Source organism: Rhinolophus sinicus, linkage group LG03 (genome assembly GCF_036562045.2).
Source record: "Rhinolophus sinicus isolate RSC01 linkage group LG03, ASM3656204v1, whole genome shotgun sequence".
Lineage (NCBI taxonomy): Eukaryota > Metazoa > Chordata > Mammalia > Chiroptera > Rhinolophidae > Rhinolophus > Rhinolophus sinicus.
In genome coordinates, this window is record NC_133753.1 from 45,697,097 (window position 1) to 45,716,958 (window position 19,862).

General features: G+C 43.6%; 1 protein-coding gene across 1 annotated transcript; it reads left to right on the forward strand.

The window, feature by feature from the left end:
* The first annotated feature begins 808 nt into the window (after positions 1-808).
* Positions 809-13,999, forward strand: PDCD7 (programmed cell death 7). The gene is made up of 5 exons (XM_019748687.2): positions 809-2,253; positions 4,256-4,394; positions 10,398-10,634; positions 11,153-11,240; positions 12,848-13,999. Exons 1-5 carry the CDS (start codon positions 1,393-1,395, stop codon positions 12,969-12,971), a joined length of 1,449 nt encoding a protein of 482 aa, XP_019604246.1. The 5' UTR covers positions 809-1,392; the 3' UTR covers positions 12,972-13,999.
* The last annotated feature ends 5,863 nt before the right edge of the window (positions 14,000-19,862 follow it).

The following is a 19,862-nucleotide window of genomic DNA, read 5'->3' on the forward strand; positions in this document are numbered from 1 at the left end:
AAATGGCAAAAAGTTCGGAGAAACTATTAAGTAGATCACTCATTTATTGCAGGTGGGAATGTACAATGGTACAGCTGCTCTGGAAAACAATTTGGCAGTTTTTAAAAAAAAACTAAACATGCCAAGTGCCATATGACCCAGCAATTGCATTCATGGACGTTTATTCCAGAGAAACTAAGGTTTATGTTCACACGAAAACGTGTACGTATATAAATTTTTATTCATGATAGACCCAAAGTAGAAACAACTCCAAAGTGGAAATATCCTTCAACAGGTGAATGATTAAACAACGTGGTTTAATTTTATCCACACTTTTCTGCAATAAAAAGGAATGCTTTGATACAACAACCTGGATGAATCTCCAGAGGATTATGCAGAGTGAAAACAGGGAGTCCCAAAAGGTATTGTATTGAATGATTCCATTTATAGTACATTCTTGAAAGGATGGAGTTACAGAAATGGAGACCAGGTTAGTTGTTACCAGAGGTTAAAGAAGGGAGGTGGATGTGGCTATAAAACGGCAAAGGAGGGATCTTGGAAGTGATGGAAATAAGTGTTCTGTATCTTGACTGTGTCAATGTCAACATCTTGGTTGTAATGTTGTACTACAGTTTTGCAAGATATTACCATTCGGAGAAACTGGGTGGAGTATAGAGGATCTCCCTGTTTATTTCTTAAAACTATATGAATCTACAGTGATCTCAAAATAGAGTATAATTTTAAAAACCTAATCTTGTAGCACGGCCTTCCCTTCCCCTCCTGCTTAAAACCCTCCAGTGGTTTCCCGTTTGTTCTTAAAATATGAGATCTGGGACACCATTATCTCTGTCCATCTCCCCGGATCACCAGGCTCTCTTTAGGCTGTTCCATCCACACTGGCATTCTTTTAGTTCCCCCACTAAACCTCCTCCTATCTGCTAGGGGGCTTTTGCAAACGCTGTTACCATATGAACTGTGCTAACCTCTCTTCTATTGAACTCTCACTCATCCTTCAGAGCTCAGATGAAGCCTCAAATCCTTAGGAAAACCTTCCCCAACCTTTCTAAGTCAAATTCTCCTTGCCCCGTGTTTTCCTCTTTGGTAGTACTTGCTATATGTTCACCGCTACACTTTTACATTTGTTTGTATGATTACTTAATGTGCTTTCTCTACTAGACAGGTAGTTCCACGAGAGGAACTGTATCCGTTAGTCTCACTGTCCGCAAAGCAGCTATCTCCGCACCTAGAACGCTCAGTTTAAGAACAGTATAATATTAAGAATTCAAGGACTGAAAGAAGTCGGGCGCGTCACACTAGCGTCGCGCTTGGTACTATGTCACTTCCTCCCGGAAGCCACATTCTTGGGAAACCACTCAGATTCCTGTCACTTCTCAGAAACCCTCGGTGGTGGCCATGGCTCTGCCACCCTACTTCGCCCCCGGTCGCCCGGGCCCGCCGCCCCCGCAGCCGCTCCCTCCCGCTCCCTTCGGCTGCCCGCCACCGCCACTGCCCTCCCCGGCTTTCCCGCCTCCTCTTCCCCAGCGGCCCGGTCCCTTCCCAGGGGCCTCCTCCCCCTTCCTCCAGCCCCCGCTGGCTCTCCAGCCCCGGGCCCCCGGGGAAACCTCCCGCGGCGGCGGTGGCTCCTTCTACCCGGTGCCGCCACCGCCGCTACCTCCGCCGCCTCCCCAGTGCCGGCCCTTCTCGGGGATCGACGCCGGCGAGCGCCCGCGGCCACCGCCTCCAGGCCCGGGGCCGCCTTGGAGTCCGCGCTGGCCAGAGGCGCCGCCGCCGTCCGACGTGCTTGGGGACGCGGTCCTGCAGCGCCTGCGCGACCGGCAGTGGCTAGAGGCGGTGTTCGGAACCTCACGGCGGGCGGCCTGCCCGGTACCCCCGCGCCGGGCCTCCGGGCCCAGCCTGGGCGAAGTGCGCGCTCGGTTGCGCGAGGCTCTACGCCTGGTACGGCGGTTGCGTGACCTGGGCGAGGCCCTGCGCGACGCCGAGGCCGACGGCGCGGCCTGGGCACTGCTGTATGCCCAGGTCGCGCCGCTGCGCGCGGAACTGGCCCAGCGACTACAGCTGCTGACCCAGGCTGCCTATGTGGGCGAGGCGCGGCGGAGACTGGAGAAGGTCCGGCGCCGCCGGCTGCGACTTCGCGAGAGGGCCCGGGAACGCGAGGCCGAGCGGGAGGCGGAGGCCGCGCGAGCGGCGGAGCGCGAGCAGGAGATTGACCGCTGGAGGGTCAAGTGCGTGCAGGAGGTGGAGGAGAAGAAGCGGGTAAGAGTCCCGGACGCGCCTTGGGAGTAGGGGTTTGGAACGTGAAGGGGCGTGAAGCTTTGCGGTGCCATTTCCCAGGGCTGAGCCTCTTTTTCCTCATCCGTAAAGTGAAAAAATAGCTTGCCCTTCCGACCTCGTATCTCCATACTCATTGCATGTTAATAATGTATAGTACACAACATAAATGCTCTAAGTGCACACTGCAAAGCCCGGTAAACACAAAGTAGGATCACACAGAGGTGTTGCAGAGACGACACATCTGTCTCCTGCTCCAACGTTCTGACTTTCTGATACTAACATTCAAGACTAACACGCGTCTGGGTCCTTGTGTCTTGTACTGCTCTAGGTGGTTTTAAGAATACAAAATACAGAGATCTTGGGGCTTGCCTCAAGGAACATGTAGATATAGATATAGATTAGATATAGATATAGATATAGATATAGATATAGATATAGATATACTCTAATTGGCTGATGGGGCAATAGTGATGATTTCCCCAGGATCGCTTTGCTTATAAGTTTTAAACCACACATCCCCAGGTTCAACAATGTGTTTTTGAGCGCTTATTATATAGAAGGCACTATGCTAAGGCCTTTACATACACCAGATCTTGAATCCTTGTAACAACCCTGACAGGTAGGTGGTATTTTCCCACTTTTACAGATTAGGAAATTAAGGCATGCGGAAGGTAACCTGCCAGCAATGACAATGGTTTTGTGGCAGTTTCACTCCTTATTTGAGCCCAGGTTGTCTGATTCCAAAGCCTGTTGATCTCAAGCTCTTAAGTAGGGGCCAAGGTGAAACTGGAAATTGGTCAAATAGTTGTTTAAGACATTGTCATTACTTTTGAGTGCCTCTAGGTACTTCCCCCCCCTCCACTCTCCACTACCAGCTAGTGTTCTCCTTCCCCTGCCTCGCCCCCTCCTCCTGTCTGCAGCTGCCTTAGAGTCTGATGTAACTTCCTTCTGAAGTGGATTGATGGCAAGCTTTGTGTTCAAGCCCCCAGGAATGTCAGTGCTTTAAAGGTGAATACTTGCAGGCAAGGCCTTAATCTAAGGGAGTTTGAGTCAATTCAGACCTTTAATGAGGGTTCATTATGTACCAGGCCAGGTGCTGGGGATAGAGATGAATAGGACATAGAGCTTGTCCTTGAGGGGCTTAGAGCGCCATGGGAGATCATGTCTGTACAGCATGGTGTATGTTCGGATTTGAACTATAGGTGCTGTAGGAGGCCAGAAAAGGAATATCTAATCTGCTGGGGGAACGTGTCAGGGAAGGCTGACATGATAAAGTGACATCTGAATTGAGTCTGGAAGGAAATGTCAAGTGAAAGCATCAGGTGCGATTCCAGGAAGAGGGAGTAATACAAAGGAATGAAACACATGGTGTGACTGAAATGGTGGGATTATAGGCGTGGTTTGACAAATGGGAAAGAGGGCTTTAGGCAAAAGCATCCTCCCTACCACCCACAGTGAGACAGAGTCCCTTGAGTAGTGGCTTGAGGAACCAGAGGTATTTAGTCTACATGTCAACCAACTTAAGAAGAGTAGGACAGGGTCTTTAGATGTTTGAAAGGCTGGCAACAAGATCCTTGGCAGTGGAGTTTTAGGCTGTCGCTAAGAGCATTGTAGAGTCCTGGGCCTTTCCAACTCTGTTCCTTATCTTCTTTGCCAGCCTCAATCTTTGGTCTAGGTGTCTGCATTTTTGACAAGAGCCCCAACTTAACAAGGAAAGTTGGGTGCAGATGTTCCTTGGACCACACTTTGAAGAACTCTACAAAACAAAGACCAGTACCCACATGGAAGCTTCAGAGAGGATAATCCCTTGCCTGGACCAGTGTAGAGGGGAGCTGTGCATGGCCCAGGAAATTAACATGTAGATCCAGTAGAATCTCTTTTAACCCTGGGACTGTCTGATCCTCTGAGATCTCACTGCTGGACAGCTAATCTCGGCTGTAAGGTTGTTCCTAATACTAGGTCTCATGGGCTCTTTCTCCTCCAGGAGCAAGAACTCAAAGCTGCTGCCGATGGTGTCTTATCTGAAGTGAGGAAAAAACAAGCAGACACCAAAAGAATGGTGGACATTCTTCGGGCCTTGGAGAAATTGAGGAAACTCAGGAAAGAGGCTGCAGCAAGGAAAGGTAACCGTGGCTTTGCATTTCTACTTGCATTTCTTCCTCTCTTCCACTGTTCCTTTCCTTTCTTTACTGTAACATCTCCCTCTCCCCCAAATTTTTGACAGAAAATGCTTGGCACTTTATTATTTTCACCCAATACGTTAACTGAGCTTGTCAGCTGTACCTCAGAACTTTTGAAGCAGGAAGCCTTAGAAAATGTGTAGCCCTTGCTACCACAGGTTGAAAACAGGCAGGTGTGGGAACACACTGCATTCTCTTCCCCTTGGCCCATCATTCCCACCCCAGGAATTTCTGGTCACACTTTTCTGAGTGAGGTTGACGTGGCTGGTCAACTTTACCCATGTGCCAAAGTGGAAGCTACCGTGTCCTTACTTGATGCTTTAGAAGGTGTGGAGAACGTGGCAGTGTACCTTCAGATACACTTCAACCTAAAGCATTGATGTGAAGAAGTACAAATGGTCGGACGGGGCAGGGAGTGCCCTGCAGACTGCGTGGATGTCCTCCTGCTTACCTGCGTGTCACTTTTGGACTCAAAAGGCTCCTCTTGCCTTTAGAGGGAGCACTGGTTTTCTAGAAGTTCCCCCAGTTATGCTTTTTATTTGCCTGTCTGGACCTTTGCTCTTGCCAGTCTGTTTGTCTGGAGGGCTCTCAGTCCCATCTTTGCCATTTTAAGCTCTCACTAGCCTTCAAAACCAAATTTAGATGCGACATCCTCCACCCTTCCTTGCTGTGGGCTGAGATGACCTCATTTGCACCTGGTTTGGATCACTCGCTGCCTTATTTAGTAAGTTGTAGGCCATTGACAGTCACCAGGAATATTTGAGAGTATGCAAATGAGCAAATAGCAGATGATTCCCGCTGTGTGGTTTAAAATATGAATAAAAGCTGCGGATTCAGTCCCTTAATGAAGTCTTGTCAGGATGTGATTGTTCATTCAGCCAGCTCAGTGGTGAGCTTCTGCATGCCAGCCTTCAGAGTGTCTCGTTCGGATTCAGGCTTCCGAATCAGATGACCCCATAGGGTATTCCTGAGTTAGAGGAGAGTTTGCATTCACTATGTCTGCCCATGTCTCCTCCTTATGAGAATGCAAGACCTGAGGGCTACTATTTAATGCCCTCCATGAGGTGACGGTCAGCAATCTTTTGCCAAGTAAATTTACCAGCATAAGTTGTCACTGTTAGTTTTCCTCACTTCTGTCCAAAAAAAGAAGGAAATTTTTGGAGGAATTATGATCTATAAAAATAAGCAGACTCTGTGGAGTTAACTGACTCGAGTGTAAAATGATTTGGTAACTAGTAACTGGTTGCATTATGTACTTGAAAAGAAAATGAGCAGCTTTCTAACTTCTCTCTTCAAGGTGTATGCACCTCCAAGTAATTGCTGAGAGGCTGGATATGTAAGCAAGGCCACATTGCAAAGTGTCTTACAGGCTGGGCTAGACTTCTCATCCATGCTTAAAGCTGAGGAGAACTATTGAAAGATTTTAAGCAGAGAATGAAATGATGACAAAGATCAGTGCTGGCAGAGCAGAGAAAGGTTTGGAGCATCTAGGAAGGAGGGAGACAGGGAGAGAGACTGATAAGGTTGTTGTAGTCTGGGCAGGGAGAGTTTGGGAGTGTGAACTAAGGGCCAGATGGTGAGTTGGAGAAAAGTAAGTGGACTTAAGAGATGTGAATAAAGGTGAGTGTGTGTGTGTGTGTGTGTGCACGCGCGCACGCGCACATAAATAAATGCCTTGGGGAACAGCATGTGGAGCTGACGAGAAACAATTACTTCCAGGTTCTAGCTTGATCTGCTGAGTGAGTGATGATAACCCTTTTAATTCACCAGGAAGAGAGAAGGAGAAACAGGCTTGGAGTTGACGAGTTCAGTTTGGGACCTGTTGAGTTTCAGGTACCTATGGTACATCTGGATAAGAGTTCGTCAGCATATAACCAGACCTAAAGTACATTGTGTGGCATGAGATAAGGGCCAAAAAGACAAAATCCTAGGGAATGTTGAAATTAAGATGAATAAAAAGGAGGCCATAAAAAAGATCAAGAGAGGTCAGAGAGATAGAAGGGAAAGGTAGACCCCCTCCCTCCTTCTAGAAAGTGGCAGATGTTCAGATTGTGCAATCTTGTGCAGGTTACTTAAACTTCTCTGTGCCTTGGTTTCCTCATCTATAAGAAAGGAGTAATGGTAGTACCTACCCGTGGGGATTTGTGGTGGCTGAAGTAGTCAACCTGAGAAAAGTGCTTAAAACAGTCCTGGCATATACCGTATTTCCCTGAAAAGAAGACCTAACCGGAAAATAAGCCCTAACATGAGTTTTTCAGGATGCTCGTAATATAAGCCCTACCCCAAAAATAAGCCCTGGTTCAGATGGTCAGCCAGACGGACACATTTAGTACACCCGTTGCAACATACAACGGACATATTGAATTATAAAATAATAATATATGATTAAATATAAATAATATTGACATTAATACCTAAATGATAATATAAATTATAATTAAGTATTTATAAATACCCAAGCGGGCACCTTTGGATGAGAAGTAAATGCCTATGTAAACAGATGAACTCGAGACTTACTGCCGAATGACCAGTCAGAGTACAGACACAATGCACGAATAATGTGCACAATTGATAACGAACGGACGTGGTTGTGTCTAATATGAATCTTCATAATTCAGTACGTCGTGTGTTGTAACGGACATACTTAATGCGCTCATGTGAAATAAACGTTTTCTGAATTTTGGTGCCTGCAATTTTTCGTTGCTTTTGTGTGGACCATCATTCTTAACTGTCATCATTTTTGTTGCCACTCCTGTCTCGTAAGTCTTCAATTAACACTTGATTTAATGGTAGACTTAAAGGGAATAATATTTTGACCCCAGACAAGATGAGTGCGAAAAGAAAGAGCTATTCTGTTGAGTACAAGAAAGGAATCGTGGAGGACTCTCAGGGCAAGAATCTTACGGCTTTCTGCAAAGAGAAGTTGGATCTCCGAATGGTCCGAAAATGGCGAGCAGAGTACAATAACCTCAGTCAACAGGTGGACGGACGAGGGAAATGCTAAGAAGCGCAAGTGTGGATCAGGTCGGCAACCATTATTTCCTGAGCTGGAGGACATCATCTGTGAATGGATTGCTGACAGGAGCGCAAAGGCTTTAGTTGTGCGTAGGGCTGATATTCAAACATTTGCCCTTGCAATGGCACTACAGTTAGAAATATCCCCAGAAGAATTCAAAGCATCACAACACTGGCTGGATGGCTTCCTTCAGCGATACCGTATGAACTGTCTCTAAGATTGACAACACTGTTCAAGCTGGAAGATACTGAAGTTATTAAACGTGCACTTACATTCAAGTCCTTTGTTGATGGCATCGATTTTTCTAAATACCAACTCTCAAACATGATTGCTCTGGATGAAATTGCAGTGTTTATGGGCCAAGCATCTCAAATGACAATTGATCAGAGAGGTGCCTCGTTAATCTGCATTCCTTCCACTGGTTACAAAAGTGCATGTGTTACCTGTATTTTGGCAATTCGTCTGGATGGAAAGAAAGCCCCACCTCTAATCATCACTAAGGGCAAGAAAGAGAAGGTTGAACGTGTTTCAGGCATTTATGTTCTTGAAACCGAAAAAGCCTGGTGCACACAAGCAGTTATAAGGAAGTGGGTCGATTTAATGCTGCCACTTGTTTAGCAAGGTGGCCAAAGAGGTCTGCTAGTCTGGGATTCAGCCAGCCCTCACCGCGCTAACGACATGAAGAACTTCCTTGCAGAGAGAAGAATAGATCAAATAATGGTTCCCACAGGAATGACTGCCTATCTCCAGACTCTTGATATTGCAATAAACAAGCTATTCAAGGACCATTTGCGCATGGAAATCAATGACTACATTGAAAATAGAATGGAGAGAAATCAGCGTGGAAACTTTGTGAAGCCTAGCCTGCAAGGGGTCGTGACTTGGGTGAAGAATTCATGGGATAAAATCACTGACAGCTGTGTTGCCAATGCACTGCGAGCAGGCTACGTGGACAAGAAGTAATCATTTAAGGAGAGCTCAATTGCTGGACATGAGAGATTGGGACCAATGGTTGTACAGGAAATGGAGTCACAAGAAATTCAAGCCAGAATTCGGGGTTTGGAGAGTTATGATGACGTTCCAGAAGAAGATGACACGATTGTGTTTGAATAAATGTAGATTTTTGTACATGAATAAATGAATAAATGTAGATTGTTGTACGTGACTATATGTAGATTGTTGTACATGAAAAAATAAGACAGCCCCTGAAAATAAGCCCTAATGTGTCTTTTGGAGCAAAAATTAATATAAGAGCCGGTCTTATTTTCGGGGAAATACGGTAGGACCCAACTTCCACTGGAATGAAAATGAAGGAGGCAAGAATGGGTAGTAATGTTGATGGGTGAAATCAGGGGCAGAAAGTTAAGGGAATTCCTGCCTGGTCGCCTATCTTCTCTGGGAAATAGGTTAGATGGTTTGCTCTGAGAGTCAATAGAGAAAAAAGTAGGACTTTCAGAAAGCAGTGAAATCACTGCTGTGAGAATGAGTGAAAGCCAAGCAGAGACCCATGGGAGTATGGTTGCAGGGAGGTTGCAGGGCCCAGCTGATGTAACTGTATACTAGCAGCAGGTCACACCATCAAAATGGCTTTTCCAGGAGTACTCTGCAGCTGTCAGGAGAGCAGAGAGCACAGGCAGGGCTGTTAGGGTTTAGCTTTATGGGTGACCACAAGTTTTGGTGAGAACAAGTGGAAGAAAAGTGGTATCGGATACATTAGATTGGAAGTTTTAATGACACTGACAGTCTCAGGGGAGAAGGAGGTAAGAATACTGGAAGGATAGAAAGTGGTAGTCAGAGAAGAGAATAATTGGACATTTGGAACAGCCTTCATGTCCAGGAGTAGGGAGTTTTAAGTAAATTACGGTACGCTGATTTGGTGAAACAGGATAGAACCCTTAAATAATTGTAAAGACAAGAAAAGAATGTCGAGAATTGATGTGGAGATGTGGAAATTACACACATACTATGTTGAACTGTGTGAAGTTGCTGATACATGGAGAAAAACAACTGGAGGATCAACATGGGTAAATAGAAATGGTTGATTATGTTACTAGGATTAGGATTTTCTTCTTCTGTGTATCCAGTAATGTTACACTGCTTCTGTAATAAATACATTTTCCTTTAAAATCCCAAGACTAACAGGACAGACCACACCCACATCACTCAGGGATGGATCACCTATTGTGGTAGTGAGAGCACAACTGCAATCCACTCAAGTAGTCATTACATTTAAAGAATTTTTCCTTACGAAATTTTATGAAAAATTTCACACGTGCACAAAAATAGAACACCTAAATAAAATACCATCATCAATTATGATGCCATTATCACACCTAACAAAATTAGTAATAAGTTTTTGACATCACCTAATAACTAGTCTAAAATCAAATTTTCCCAATTGTAGCTCTAGCTGTGTTAGCTATACTGTTAGGTGACCTCATAGCTAAATCAGGGTGACCAACCTTACCAGGTTTCCTAGGACACTGAGCTGTTAGTGCTAAAACCAGGCAAACTGAAACATTTGGTCACCTTACTCTCAGCAGCAGACTCTGTGAGGTCAGTATGGTTAGTTAAGTATATTTCTTTGTCACTATCCAAATATGCTCTGCCAGAACTCAGAGGGAAAATTGTTTATTAGCTGTGGGAGTTTCACAGTGAAGGTGTTATAAAACGTTCCTCCCTGTAGTGAGCTCACTCTCTAACTGAAGAATCAAAACCATTACAATTAAACAAAATCAAAGGTTAACTGGTGTGCTGCGGAGAGAGGAGTTAGAGGAAGTCAAGGGAGAGCCAGATGAATTGGAGACTCAAGGAGATGAAATTGAGCCTTGAAGATTGGTTAGAATCTACTTTGAGTCTGCTCCTTAGAACACAGATTTGGGGATGGGAAAAAGTTGTAACCAAAATGCCATTCGGATCTCGTTGCCCAGGGGTCTGTCCTCCAGTCTCGGCAGATGAGACTTTTGAGCATCATCTTCAGCGACTGAGAAAACTCATTAAAAAACGCTCTGAACTATATGAAGCTGAAGAGAGAGCCCTCAGAGTTATGTTAGAAGGAGAACAAGAGGAAGAGAGGAAACGAGAACTGGAAAAGAAACAGAGGAAAGAAAAAGAGAAGATTTTACTTCAGAAACGTGAAATTGAATCCAAGTTATTTGGGGATCCAGGTAAGTTCCTCTATAACCAGTGGAGAAAAGGAAAGTACTAAATTGACAGTTCTTTTCCTCATGGATGATTTTTTAATTTTTAATTTATTTTATTTTATTGGGGAACAGTGTGTTTCCCCACGGCCCATCGGCTCCAAGTCATTGTCCTTCAATCTAGTTGTGGAGGGCGCAGCTCAGCTCCAAGTCCAGTCGCCGTTTTCAGTCTTTAGTTGTAGGGAGCAGCCCACCATCACATGCGGGAATTGAACCGGCAACCTTGTTGCTGAGAGCTTGCGCTGTAACCAACTGAGCCATCTGGCCTCCCCCCTCATGGATGATCTTAACCTAAGCTAAGAGGTGGTAGGCAACAAATGACACCTTCAGGATTTGCAATTCTAAACTACATCCCGGAAATCATGGATAAAGATGAAACACAAATTTATCATATGGTCATAATCATAGGCACAGTCTCCTTGCCTTGAGAAATACACTCTAGATATGAAGTACAAAGACGTGGTATCATGCCTTTTCTTTTTCAGATGAGTTCCCACTCGCTCACCTCCTGCAGCCTTTCCGACAGTATTACCTCCAAGCGGAGCACTCCCTGCCAGCGCTCATCCAGATAAGGTCGGAGGGGCAATCTCCATGTCACCTGTATCTTTTAAGTTCCTTATGGGTTTATATAGTTTCCAAGTTTCAAGGATGCCACGTATGTCTTGTTCAGTCCTCATTAATCCTTGAGAAGTTGATGTCCCTGTTTTAAAGGGAAGAAATGAAACTCAGGTTGTGGCTTGCCCTTTTGTATTATCCCGTGCTTTAGCTGTTACATTGAGTTAAAGCATTGGCTTCCATTTCTTAGTTCTGTGCTGCTGCTAAACAGACTCTCCCTATAACTACTTGCCTGTGGAAACTGTTTAAGACCCATGCTGACTTGTGAGTTCTTACACGTCAAAGCCAAGAGAGCTAGGAACAGGCGTCTCGTCTTCATCCGCAGTTACTAATGAGCTGGGTAAACTTTGCAGCAATCTGGGTCTCACTTTCCTTACCTATAAAATGAAAATGGTGGACTAGAATGTAGGCTTTAAGCTTTAGCAGTAGTACTCTTCCCAAATGCAGTCTTTGGAGAAATCAGTTTGTAAAACAGAGTAAGTGAATGGATTCTGCAAGCATCTTAAATCTATTATTGACTGGAGGCACTTTGTTAGTTTCTAGACTCCCCAAAGCATCTAGGGGCCTAAAGGTCTTCAAAGCCTGGCTTGAAAATCACTGAACTAAGTGATCTCTGAGGTTCCTTCTGAAGCTCCAACATTGCTCGTTAGCATAACCAAGTTTATGTTCTGGGAAAAGACTGTTTTTGGCTAATATGCAAGTTTTAGCTTTTAAACATAAGTACAGTCAGTTCTTGTTATTCACAGTAGCTGTGTTCTATAAAGCCACAAACACTGAATTAGAGAATACTGAACTGCTGCTCCTAAAGAAAATACAGAGTTAGGTTCCTGTGAGCCTCTGGCCACAACATTTTCAGCAACTGATCAATACATAACATTGTCTTCTGTCTATTTCTTTTGTAAAGACACCTTATTTAATCTATATCATTGATTCATTAACATTGAACTCATGGTAATTTATGCCTGAACGTAGCTTATCTGACATACATATATTCTCTGTTAGGCACATCACAGCCAGCACTTCAGTACTATAATCAGGGGCCGTTATAAACAGCAAAATCGCCAGTAAAAAAGCACAAACATGTGAAACATGTACTAAATAGACTGCAAAAAGGACACTTGTTTACCGTACGAGAGCTGAAAACAAGAAGGTAGAGTGTCACCTTGTCCAGCCTCAGCTGGGAAAGTGTCTGCTGGTGACTCAGGTTTTTCACTGCTCTGTGTATGTCAGCAAGTGACCACGAAAGAAGTACAAGTAATGATTTGGGGGTTACAAGTAAATTTTAGTGACCAGGCAAATTTATGAATATGGAATCTGCAAATAATGAGGATTGACTGTATATTCATTATTTGTTTATAAGATTATAGTTCTTCGGAGTTTTTCCCCCTTTATATGTACATTCAAGAAATATAGTCTATTGCATAAGTCCTAGAAATCTAGTTCTGTAGCGGACTTACAGTACATCAGTCATTGAAAAGCTAAGTCCTGACACAGAATATTTAGTTGCTGAAAATCTTGCTGGGAATAAAACAAATAAACAGCTGTTCTACAATGTTCTTATTAAGGCATGATTGGGATCGGTACCTGGTGCCGTCTGACCATCCTAAAGGCAACTCCGTTCCCCGAGGATGGGTCCTTCCCCCGCTCCCCAGCAACGACATCTGGGCAACCGCCATTAAACTGCATTAGTAGAGACGCTCCAGGAGTGTGGTCCTGCCAACGCTCTTTCCAGCTGTAAATATTAGTGATGCTGCCATCTTCTTGTGCTGTAGAATAAACCACACCTTCTGAACTCTGCATGGCGTGGTCCTACCCAGAGCTACATTTTCCTTCTGTGCTCTGTCCTGGCCAGAGGTGCCTCTTGAATCAGGAGATTAATACGGTTCTTCAGAAAAGGATCTAGGTGAACTGGGGGCTGTTACCACAGGCAGTGGCCCTGGTTCCCTGAATTTGCCTCTGTTTTGAGGGGCTTGGTCCAGAGTGACCTGTTAATTTACTCAGCTTCCTTGTGTGGTGATGGGTAAGTACACTCAAGGTGTGCACTGGATAGCATTAGCAGCCCTTTCCCCAGTACTGAGTGTGAAGGCAAGCTTAGTGAAAAACCTGCTTACCCTTCCTACCCAAAAGAGCCCTCGAGCTTCCAGGAAGAAAGATCAGAAATGCTTCATCTTTGGTTCTGTGAATCCCACTTTTGGTGCATCCTGCGAGGCTGTAGGCTGCAGACTGGGCTGCCAGGAAAGCTGGTGGTGTAGTCAGGTAGCCACGTGGAGAACTTGGGAAACCTGAAGAGAACCTGTGCCCAAATTGGATTGTATTTTAATGGATGAGGCTACATATTCCCCATGTTAGAAAGATACTGATGAAAGCACCTGCTTTTTAAGTTCCTAGAGGAATAGTTGTTTAGATCCCCAAAGATAGAAGTTTATTTCCCTGTGAAAGCGGGACCTTAACCTCACTTCCTCTGTCACATTATAGGGGCCGGTGTAAGTATGGAATTTTCTTAGGAACTCAAGCTCCAAAAACATCCATGTAGTTAAAGCTGGGAAAGAGCAGATAAAAGTAGTAAAATGTATTTTTTAATATTAATTAATAAATACTCTTGTGCCTGGAGATATCAATGATAAAACATGTCAATTTTTTTTGTTGTTTTGTGTTGCCTTTTGTCATTTACTGTTATTTATATTTCCAAAAAGCTAAATAAATATTTTTATTTTTCAGTTTGAGCCTTTGCCACTAATTTGTTGCCTCCCAAATCACTACACACACTTTCATTCTGATAAAACGCATTTTTATTCCAAACTTGAAATTTATCAAATAGGCATTTGCTAAAGCAAAGTGAATGTCAAACACTAAACTTTGTCTGCAGAAGCCAACTCTGGATAAGCAGGAAAGGACACCATCAGCTTTGGAAATGACTTCATGTAGTTGGAAGCTCTTGGGTGCAAGATGTGTTATCCCTGTCCCCTTCTGTTGTTTAATGTGTATAATCTGCATTACAATTAACAAGGATGCGAGTCACACTCCTCCAAAGTATGTCGCAGCTCATATACCTTAAAATCTGATGTGATAAGCCTCACAGAACCCCACAGGCCCGCGTACCCTTTTGTTATAAATTGTTATAAATTTCTACCATTTGCTCTCTGCCGAGATGCAGGAAGAGGAGTACAATGTACATTTGGTGTCCAGGTAGCCCAGCCGCTAGGACATCTGTATTGATGAGGGAGCGAGTGTGAAGTAGGGACTGACTCAGGAAAACTCAGGCAGCACAACCCAAGAAGAAGGCATTTAATGCCAGGTGGAAAAAAACGTTCCCTCTCCTCTCAGTCGGCTTAAGCAAAGTTTTAATAAAATGAGTACTGTCTTGGTCGGTTGTTAGTTTTTGTAAGTTTTTCCTGGTTTGTTGCCTTGTGTAGTGGTGGTGGTAGCGGCCACTGGTACTTCATGGGTTTAGAAAGACTTACACTTGTGTCTTTAACGAATTATACTTAGAATACGGACTGTGTCTTACCCCACAGTCTTGTTTTTTTTCCTAATGTGGAAAATTTGAAAGGTAAAAATTGTATAATAATTTTTTCCATACACCCATCATCCAGCTTCAAGTAATTGTCAACTCATGGACAATATTGTTTCATGTGTACCCCCACCACTCTGGACTATTTTGAAGCAAATCCCAGACATATTACTTTATAAGCAAATCCCAGACATATTACTTTATAAGCAAATCCCAGATATATTACTTTATAAGTTTTTCAGTATCTAGCTCTAAAAGATATTTAAAAACTTTTAACCACAGTGCCATATCGCACCTAAAAAAATAAATAACTCTTAATATCAAAAATTTAGTCAGTGTTTAAATTTCCTCATCTCATAAATGTGTGTTTTCCACTTTGTTCAAATCAAGATCTAGATGCAATTTGTGTATTGTTCAGTGATATGTCTGTTGTTTCTAATAATTGATAGGTCTCTCTCTGTCCTGCTAACTCCTGTACCCTCTCCCTTGTAATTTATTACTTGAAGAAATTGGGTGGTTTTTTCCCCGCCTTTTGCAAAATTCCCAGTTTGGATTTTGTTAATTGCATCCTTGTGATATAGTATGTTCCTCTGTTCCCATATTTCTTATAATTTAGTGTTTAGAGCTGTACTGTCTGATATGGTAACTATATGTGGCCACTGGGCCACTTGAAATTGAGAGTTTGAATTGCAACTGAGTTTCGAGATGTACAGTTACATATATGGCTCACATTTCTATTCAGCAGTGCTGATCCAGAGGCTTGATCACATTTAGATTGAAATTTTCTGGCAAGAATGTTTCATAAACCTGGTGTGGACTCCAGGAGGACTAACGTCCGTCCAGGCGTCTCTTGTTGTGATCTTGTAGCCATTGGTTGGTGATCAATACCTAGATTCATTCATTTGGGATTGCAAAATAGTGATAGTTTAATTCTGCCATTCTTTCCTTAACTATTAGCTGGATTACGTAGGAGGAGAAATACCCTCTCATCAACTATTTGGTTACCCTGGGGTACAATTTGTGTAGGAAAGGCAAGAGATAAATAATTTCCTTGACTTACTAGTTTTCAAAATAATGGTTTCCTAGTGTTCTCCAAAGGTGACTAGTAAATTTTGTTTTTAAGTATCATTATGAACTCAGATGGAAACATATTTGTCTTTCAACCCATTGGTATTGTTTTCTTTATCAATTGCCTCACTTTTAGCCAGTGGGAGAGCCCTTAGCTCGGCTCATGAGATTTCACTCAATCTCAGTATTTTGCTCCAACTTTATCTTGAACGTTTCCTACCCCAGGCCTGGGAGCAGTCATTTCCCCAATGATTCCTGCCTCCTCTTCAGTGGAGAAGGTGTTGCTAGGCCGCAGTCTGCGTGATAGCGGTGCTCCTCGTTCTTGGTGATTATTGTTAGTTGGTTCTGCTTTTCAATCAGAACCAGGAACTACAGTTCTGTTGAGCCTCCAGCCCTGTTCTAAATCATGTCTTTTTTACACTTATGCCTAAATGGCTCTATATATTGAACATAAATGAATGAAAATAGGAAAATAAACTCATTCAAAGACTAACCAGAAATGTGTTGATTCATTATGTCCTATATGCAAAAATATTATTTATCATATTTCCCAGTACAGGAGACCCTGGACTTGGGAGAAACTCCAACTAAAGCATTTATTTTTAAGAAATTAAGTAAATACAGAGAAGAATAGAAAATGAAATAGAGATTAGTTATATGTTAAATTCTAAGAGTGTTTATCCCAAGTGGCTGTGTTTATGACGTCAGAGACTTCACTATAAGCCGACCAACTTAATCACTCTAAAACCATTCATGTTCCTGTGTCCACGTGACTTTTGTGCAAGGATGTGTATCAAGGAGCTTAGCTGGGATTATACCATCTGTTGGAGCAATTCACTCACTTCCACAAGTTTTGTCCACAGGGCAGCTATCCTGGGAATTACAAGGTAAGTACAAATTATGTCTTGTTCCATTTAAGTAAGTATAATATATACAGAAGGAATGTGAATGCTCTGAAGTATTAACTGTGATATATTTTAAGGGCTAAAGATCACATGAGGCATTTCCAACTAAATTTTTTTTTAGTGCTTCTAACCAATAAGCTTTTCCTGTGTAATTTACTTTTGGGTGCACCCATACGTAGTTCCTGACTTGCCACATCTGGCTATCCATGAAGAATTGGTTTCCATTGCAGGTTCCATTTGTCTTTTGGAATAAACTGTGTTTTTCATAGTCTCTAAAGCAAAGATTGAAGTCTGAGGCACTTGGTATTAGAGTCCTGTGCAGAGCAGGACACACTTCTCAATTTTATTAACTCATGCTTGCCAGAATCTGGATAGCAGGATTCGAACTGTGTTCTAGGGAAATAATTTTTATTTACCGTTTGCCAGGTATGATGTTAAGTGCTGGAGACATAAAAAGAAGCAAACAGGATTCCTGCCCTCCTGGAGTTAGAGTCTAGAGTAGAAGCTTTATGATTATACAGATAATTAGAGTCAGTTATAATTGTTGTAAGTGGTCAAAGAAAAAGTGCGTAGTCACCAATTTATATTTTTCATTGTTCAAATATTTATTAAGTACCGGTTGAGGCTCAGATAATTTCCTAAGTACAAGGACTATCGCAGTGAGCAAAATGCCAAATACTTCCTAAAATAGGTTTTGAGGAAGATAAATATAATCCAAGAATCATAAAAAATGTGCTGAGTGTTTTGAAAGACAGGTATGGTTCTATAAGATTAATTAGGCTTTTTTTTTTTTTAACTGAATGTTCTGTAATGCATTGAGGTGAAATAATAGAAAATATATAGTAGGGGCAAGAATTATTATTCAGTTTACATATGTATATGCCAGGTCACAAGGTAAATGTATTTCATACTGTGGGTCACAGTAAAAAAAAAAAATCTTGAAAGCCACTGTACTGTATGTACTAGGTAGACCTATCCAACCAAGTTTTGAAGTCAAAGCTTTTTGGAGGAAGTGATGTTTCAGCATCTCTGAAGAATGAATAGCTATTACATAGTGGGGAAGAGACAAGGAAGAAGAATGCAGCAAGTTCTGTAATAGCATGTGCAAAGGCCCTGCGTTGGGCCAAGAGATGGGAGTGAGAGCCTGGCGAGAGTCAGGTGAGAGGTGCGGGGCAGGCGCCAGACACTGCACGGCTTCGGAAGCCCTTGTCAGGAGTCTGGTTTTCATTCCGAGAGGAGCTGGGAACCATTGGAGGCTTTTAAGCAGGGGAATGGCTTACTTTGCTGCTTTGAAATGATCACTTTTGTCCCAGTGTGTGGAACAGAATAACAATAAGAGGACATAAGAGGATCCATGGACACCAGTTGCCCAAGTGAGGGATAAGAGGGCTTGGATTCCCATGATAGCAGTGGAGGGTGTATGCAATGGCTGGACTCCAGAGACTTACGAGAGAAAACTTGGCAGGGATTTGAGATGGGTGGTGGTGAGTCCCACGCTTGAGCACCTTAGACATTCCTGAGGTACAGAGTCCTGGGGGAGGAGGAACAGTTCAGGGGAGGGGAACACCAGGAGTTCACTTTGAACATGCTGAGTGTGAGGCACCCTGGAGACATTTGGAGGAGACGCAGTTGTGTTTATGAGTTTGATCTCAGAAGAGAGCTGGAGAATTTAATGTGTGAGTCATTGGCACACAGATTATTGAAGCTATAGGTAAGGATGAAAGTACAATGGAGACCTTTCAAAAAATAATACTAACGTCAGCCTGCGTTCCATGTAGACGGATAGTAACCAGTAATCCCCACCCACCCCACCCCAGGGGCTGGAGTTGGAGAGGTCCTGGATTCTGCTGTTTACTGAGGCACCACAGACGGTGTTCCAAATATCCCCACTCCCCCACCTTCACCCCAGCCCTTCAGGCCCCTTCGAAGCTTTCTCCACTGCCTCCTGAAGGGAGTCAGCACTCAGCGTCAAGTTCAGGACCTCCCAGCTCTACCCTAATCTACACGCCAATCTTACCGCACACTGCTCCCCAGCACACACTGCGAGTGAAGCAGCTTGTCTCCACCTCGCGTTGCCCCGCCTCTGCTCCCTGGCTCAAGCTGTTCCCTCCCTGGAGTCATGCTTTCCCCCTACCTTTTCCCTGCTCACAGCCTGTACCCACCTTCCAGTCCAGGTCAAGTCTCATCTTTCCTGAAGCTTCCCAACCCCCATAAGGACCAGAATACTTCCCTTCTTCTGAAGAATAGCATCACTTAATGGTCTGTACTTCTCGTTTTGTGTTCAGAGGTGACCGTCATTTTAGAATATGTTCTAACTAGACCATGTCTTACACTGTAGCCCTGGCTATTCTCAAGAGATGTATTTCCAGAAGTCTCCAACTTAAATTACTCCAGAAGCAAGTGCAGAACTGAGTAGAGACTATTAGGCTACAGATGCTGGGTCAGAGGTGAGGGAGGAGGAGGTGACCCTGTGCCTGCTCAGTGGACATACTCGGGTCTCAATAAAACCGTGGTCCTTTCCCTTAGATCAAAATTCTACTGAGAGCTGAAAATGTGAGTGATAAATCCCAGAATGCCAAAACTGGTTAACTTTCCTGTGTTCCCTACAAGCCCCTATACCTCAAAGTTCCCTGTAAGAACAGACTGATGGGGCAGATAACATACCGATCACACTGGGACCTGTGTGATCCTGTAGCAGAGAAAGCCGCTCCCAATGTTCCGGGAACAGTCTTTTGAGTCTCATAGAAAGTAAGACACTGACAAGAATGAGCAGATAGCGGAGATGAGGGAATGAGAGGATTTCCCCATCTGTCCTCACGTGACCTTTCTACACTCAGATTACCTACTTTTCCTCATGACGCTCTCCTCTGGGCATGAGGATGAGCCCAGTGACCCCTAGCAGCAGGGCTTTGCTCCATCCTGGTAGGGATGACAGCTTGTATTAAGCTAGAGGTATCCCCTGGGAAGCCCTGATTGTTTGCAAAATGCCAGACTGCAGTCAAGAGTCTAGATTTAAATATACATGATAGGCAATCATGAGCTTGAATTCTGTGTGAATAAGTGTTGTTTTGATTTTTTAAGGTGACAGAATCTTTA

What these genes read in the sequence shown, in the direction of transcription:
- PDCD7 (XM_019748687.2), top strand. Translation starts at nt 1,393, where the DNA reads ATGGCTCTGCCACCCTACTTCGCCCCCGGTCGCCCGGGCCCGCCGCCC. An exon ending in AGAGGCTGCAGCAAGGAAAG is followed by an intron (nt 4,395 to 10,397) that starts GTAACCGTGGCT and finishes CTCGTTGCCCAG; the next exon opens with GGGTCTGTCCTCCAGTCTCG. An exon ending in CCAGCGCTCATCCAGATAAG is followed by an intron (nt 11,241 to 12,847) that starts GTCGGAGGGGCA and finishes GTTCTTATTAAG; the next exon opens with GCATGATTGGGATCGGTACC.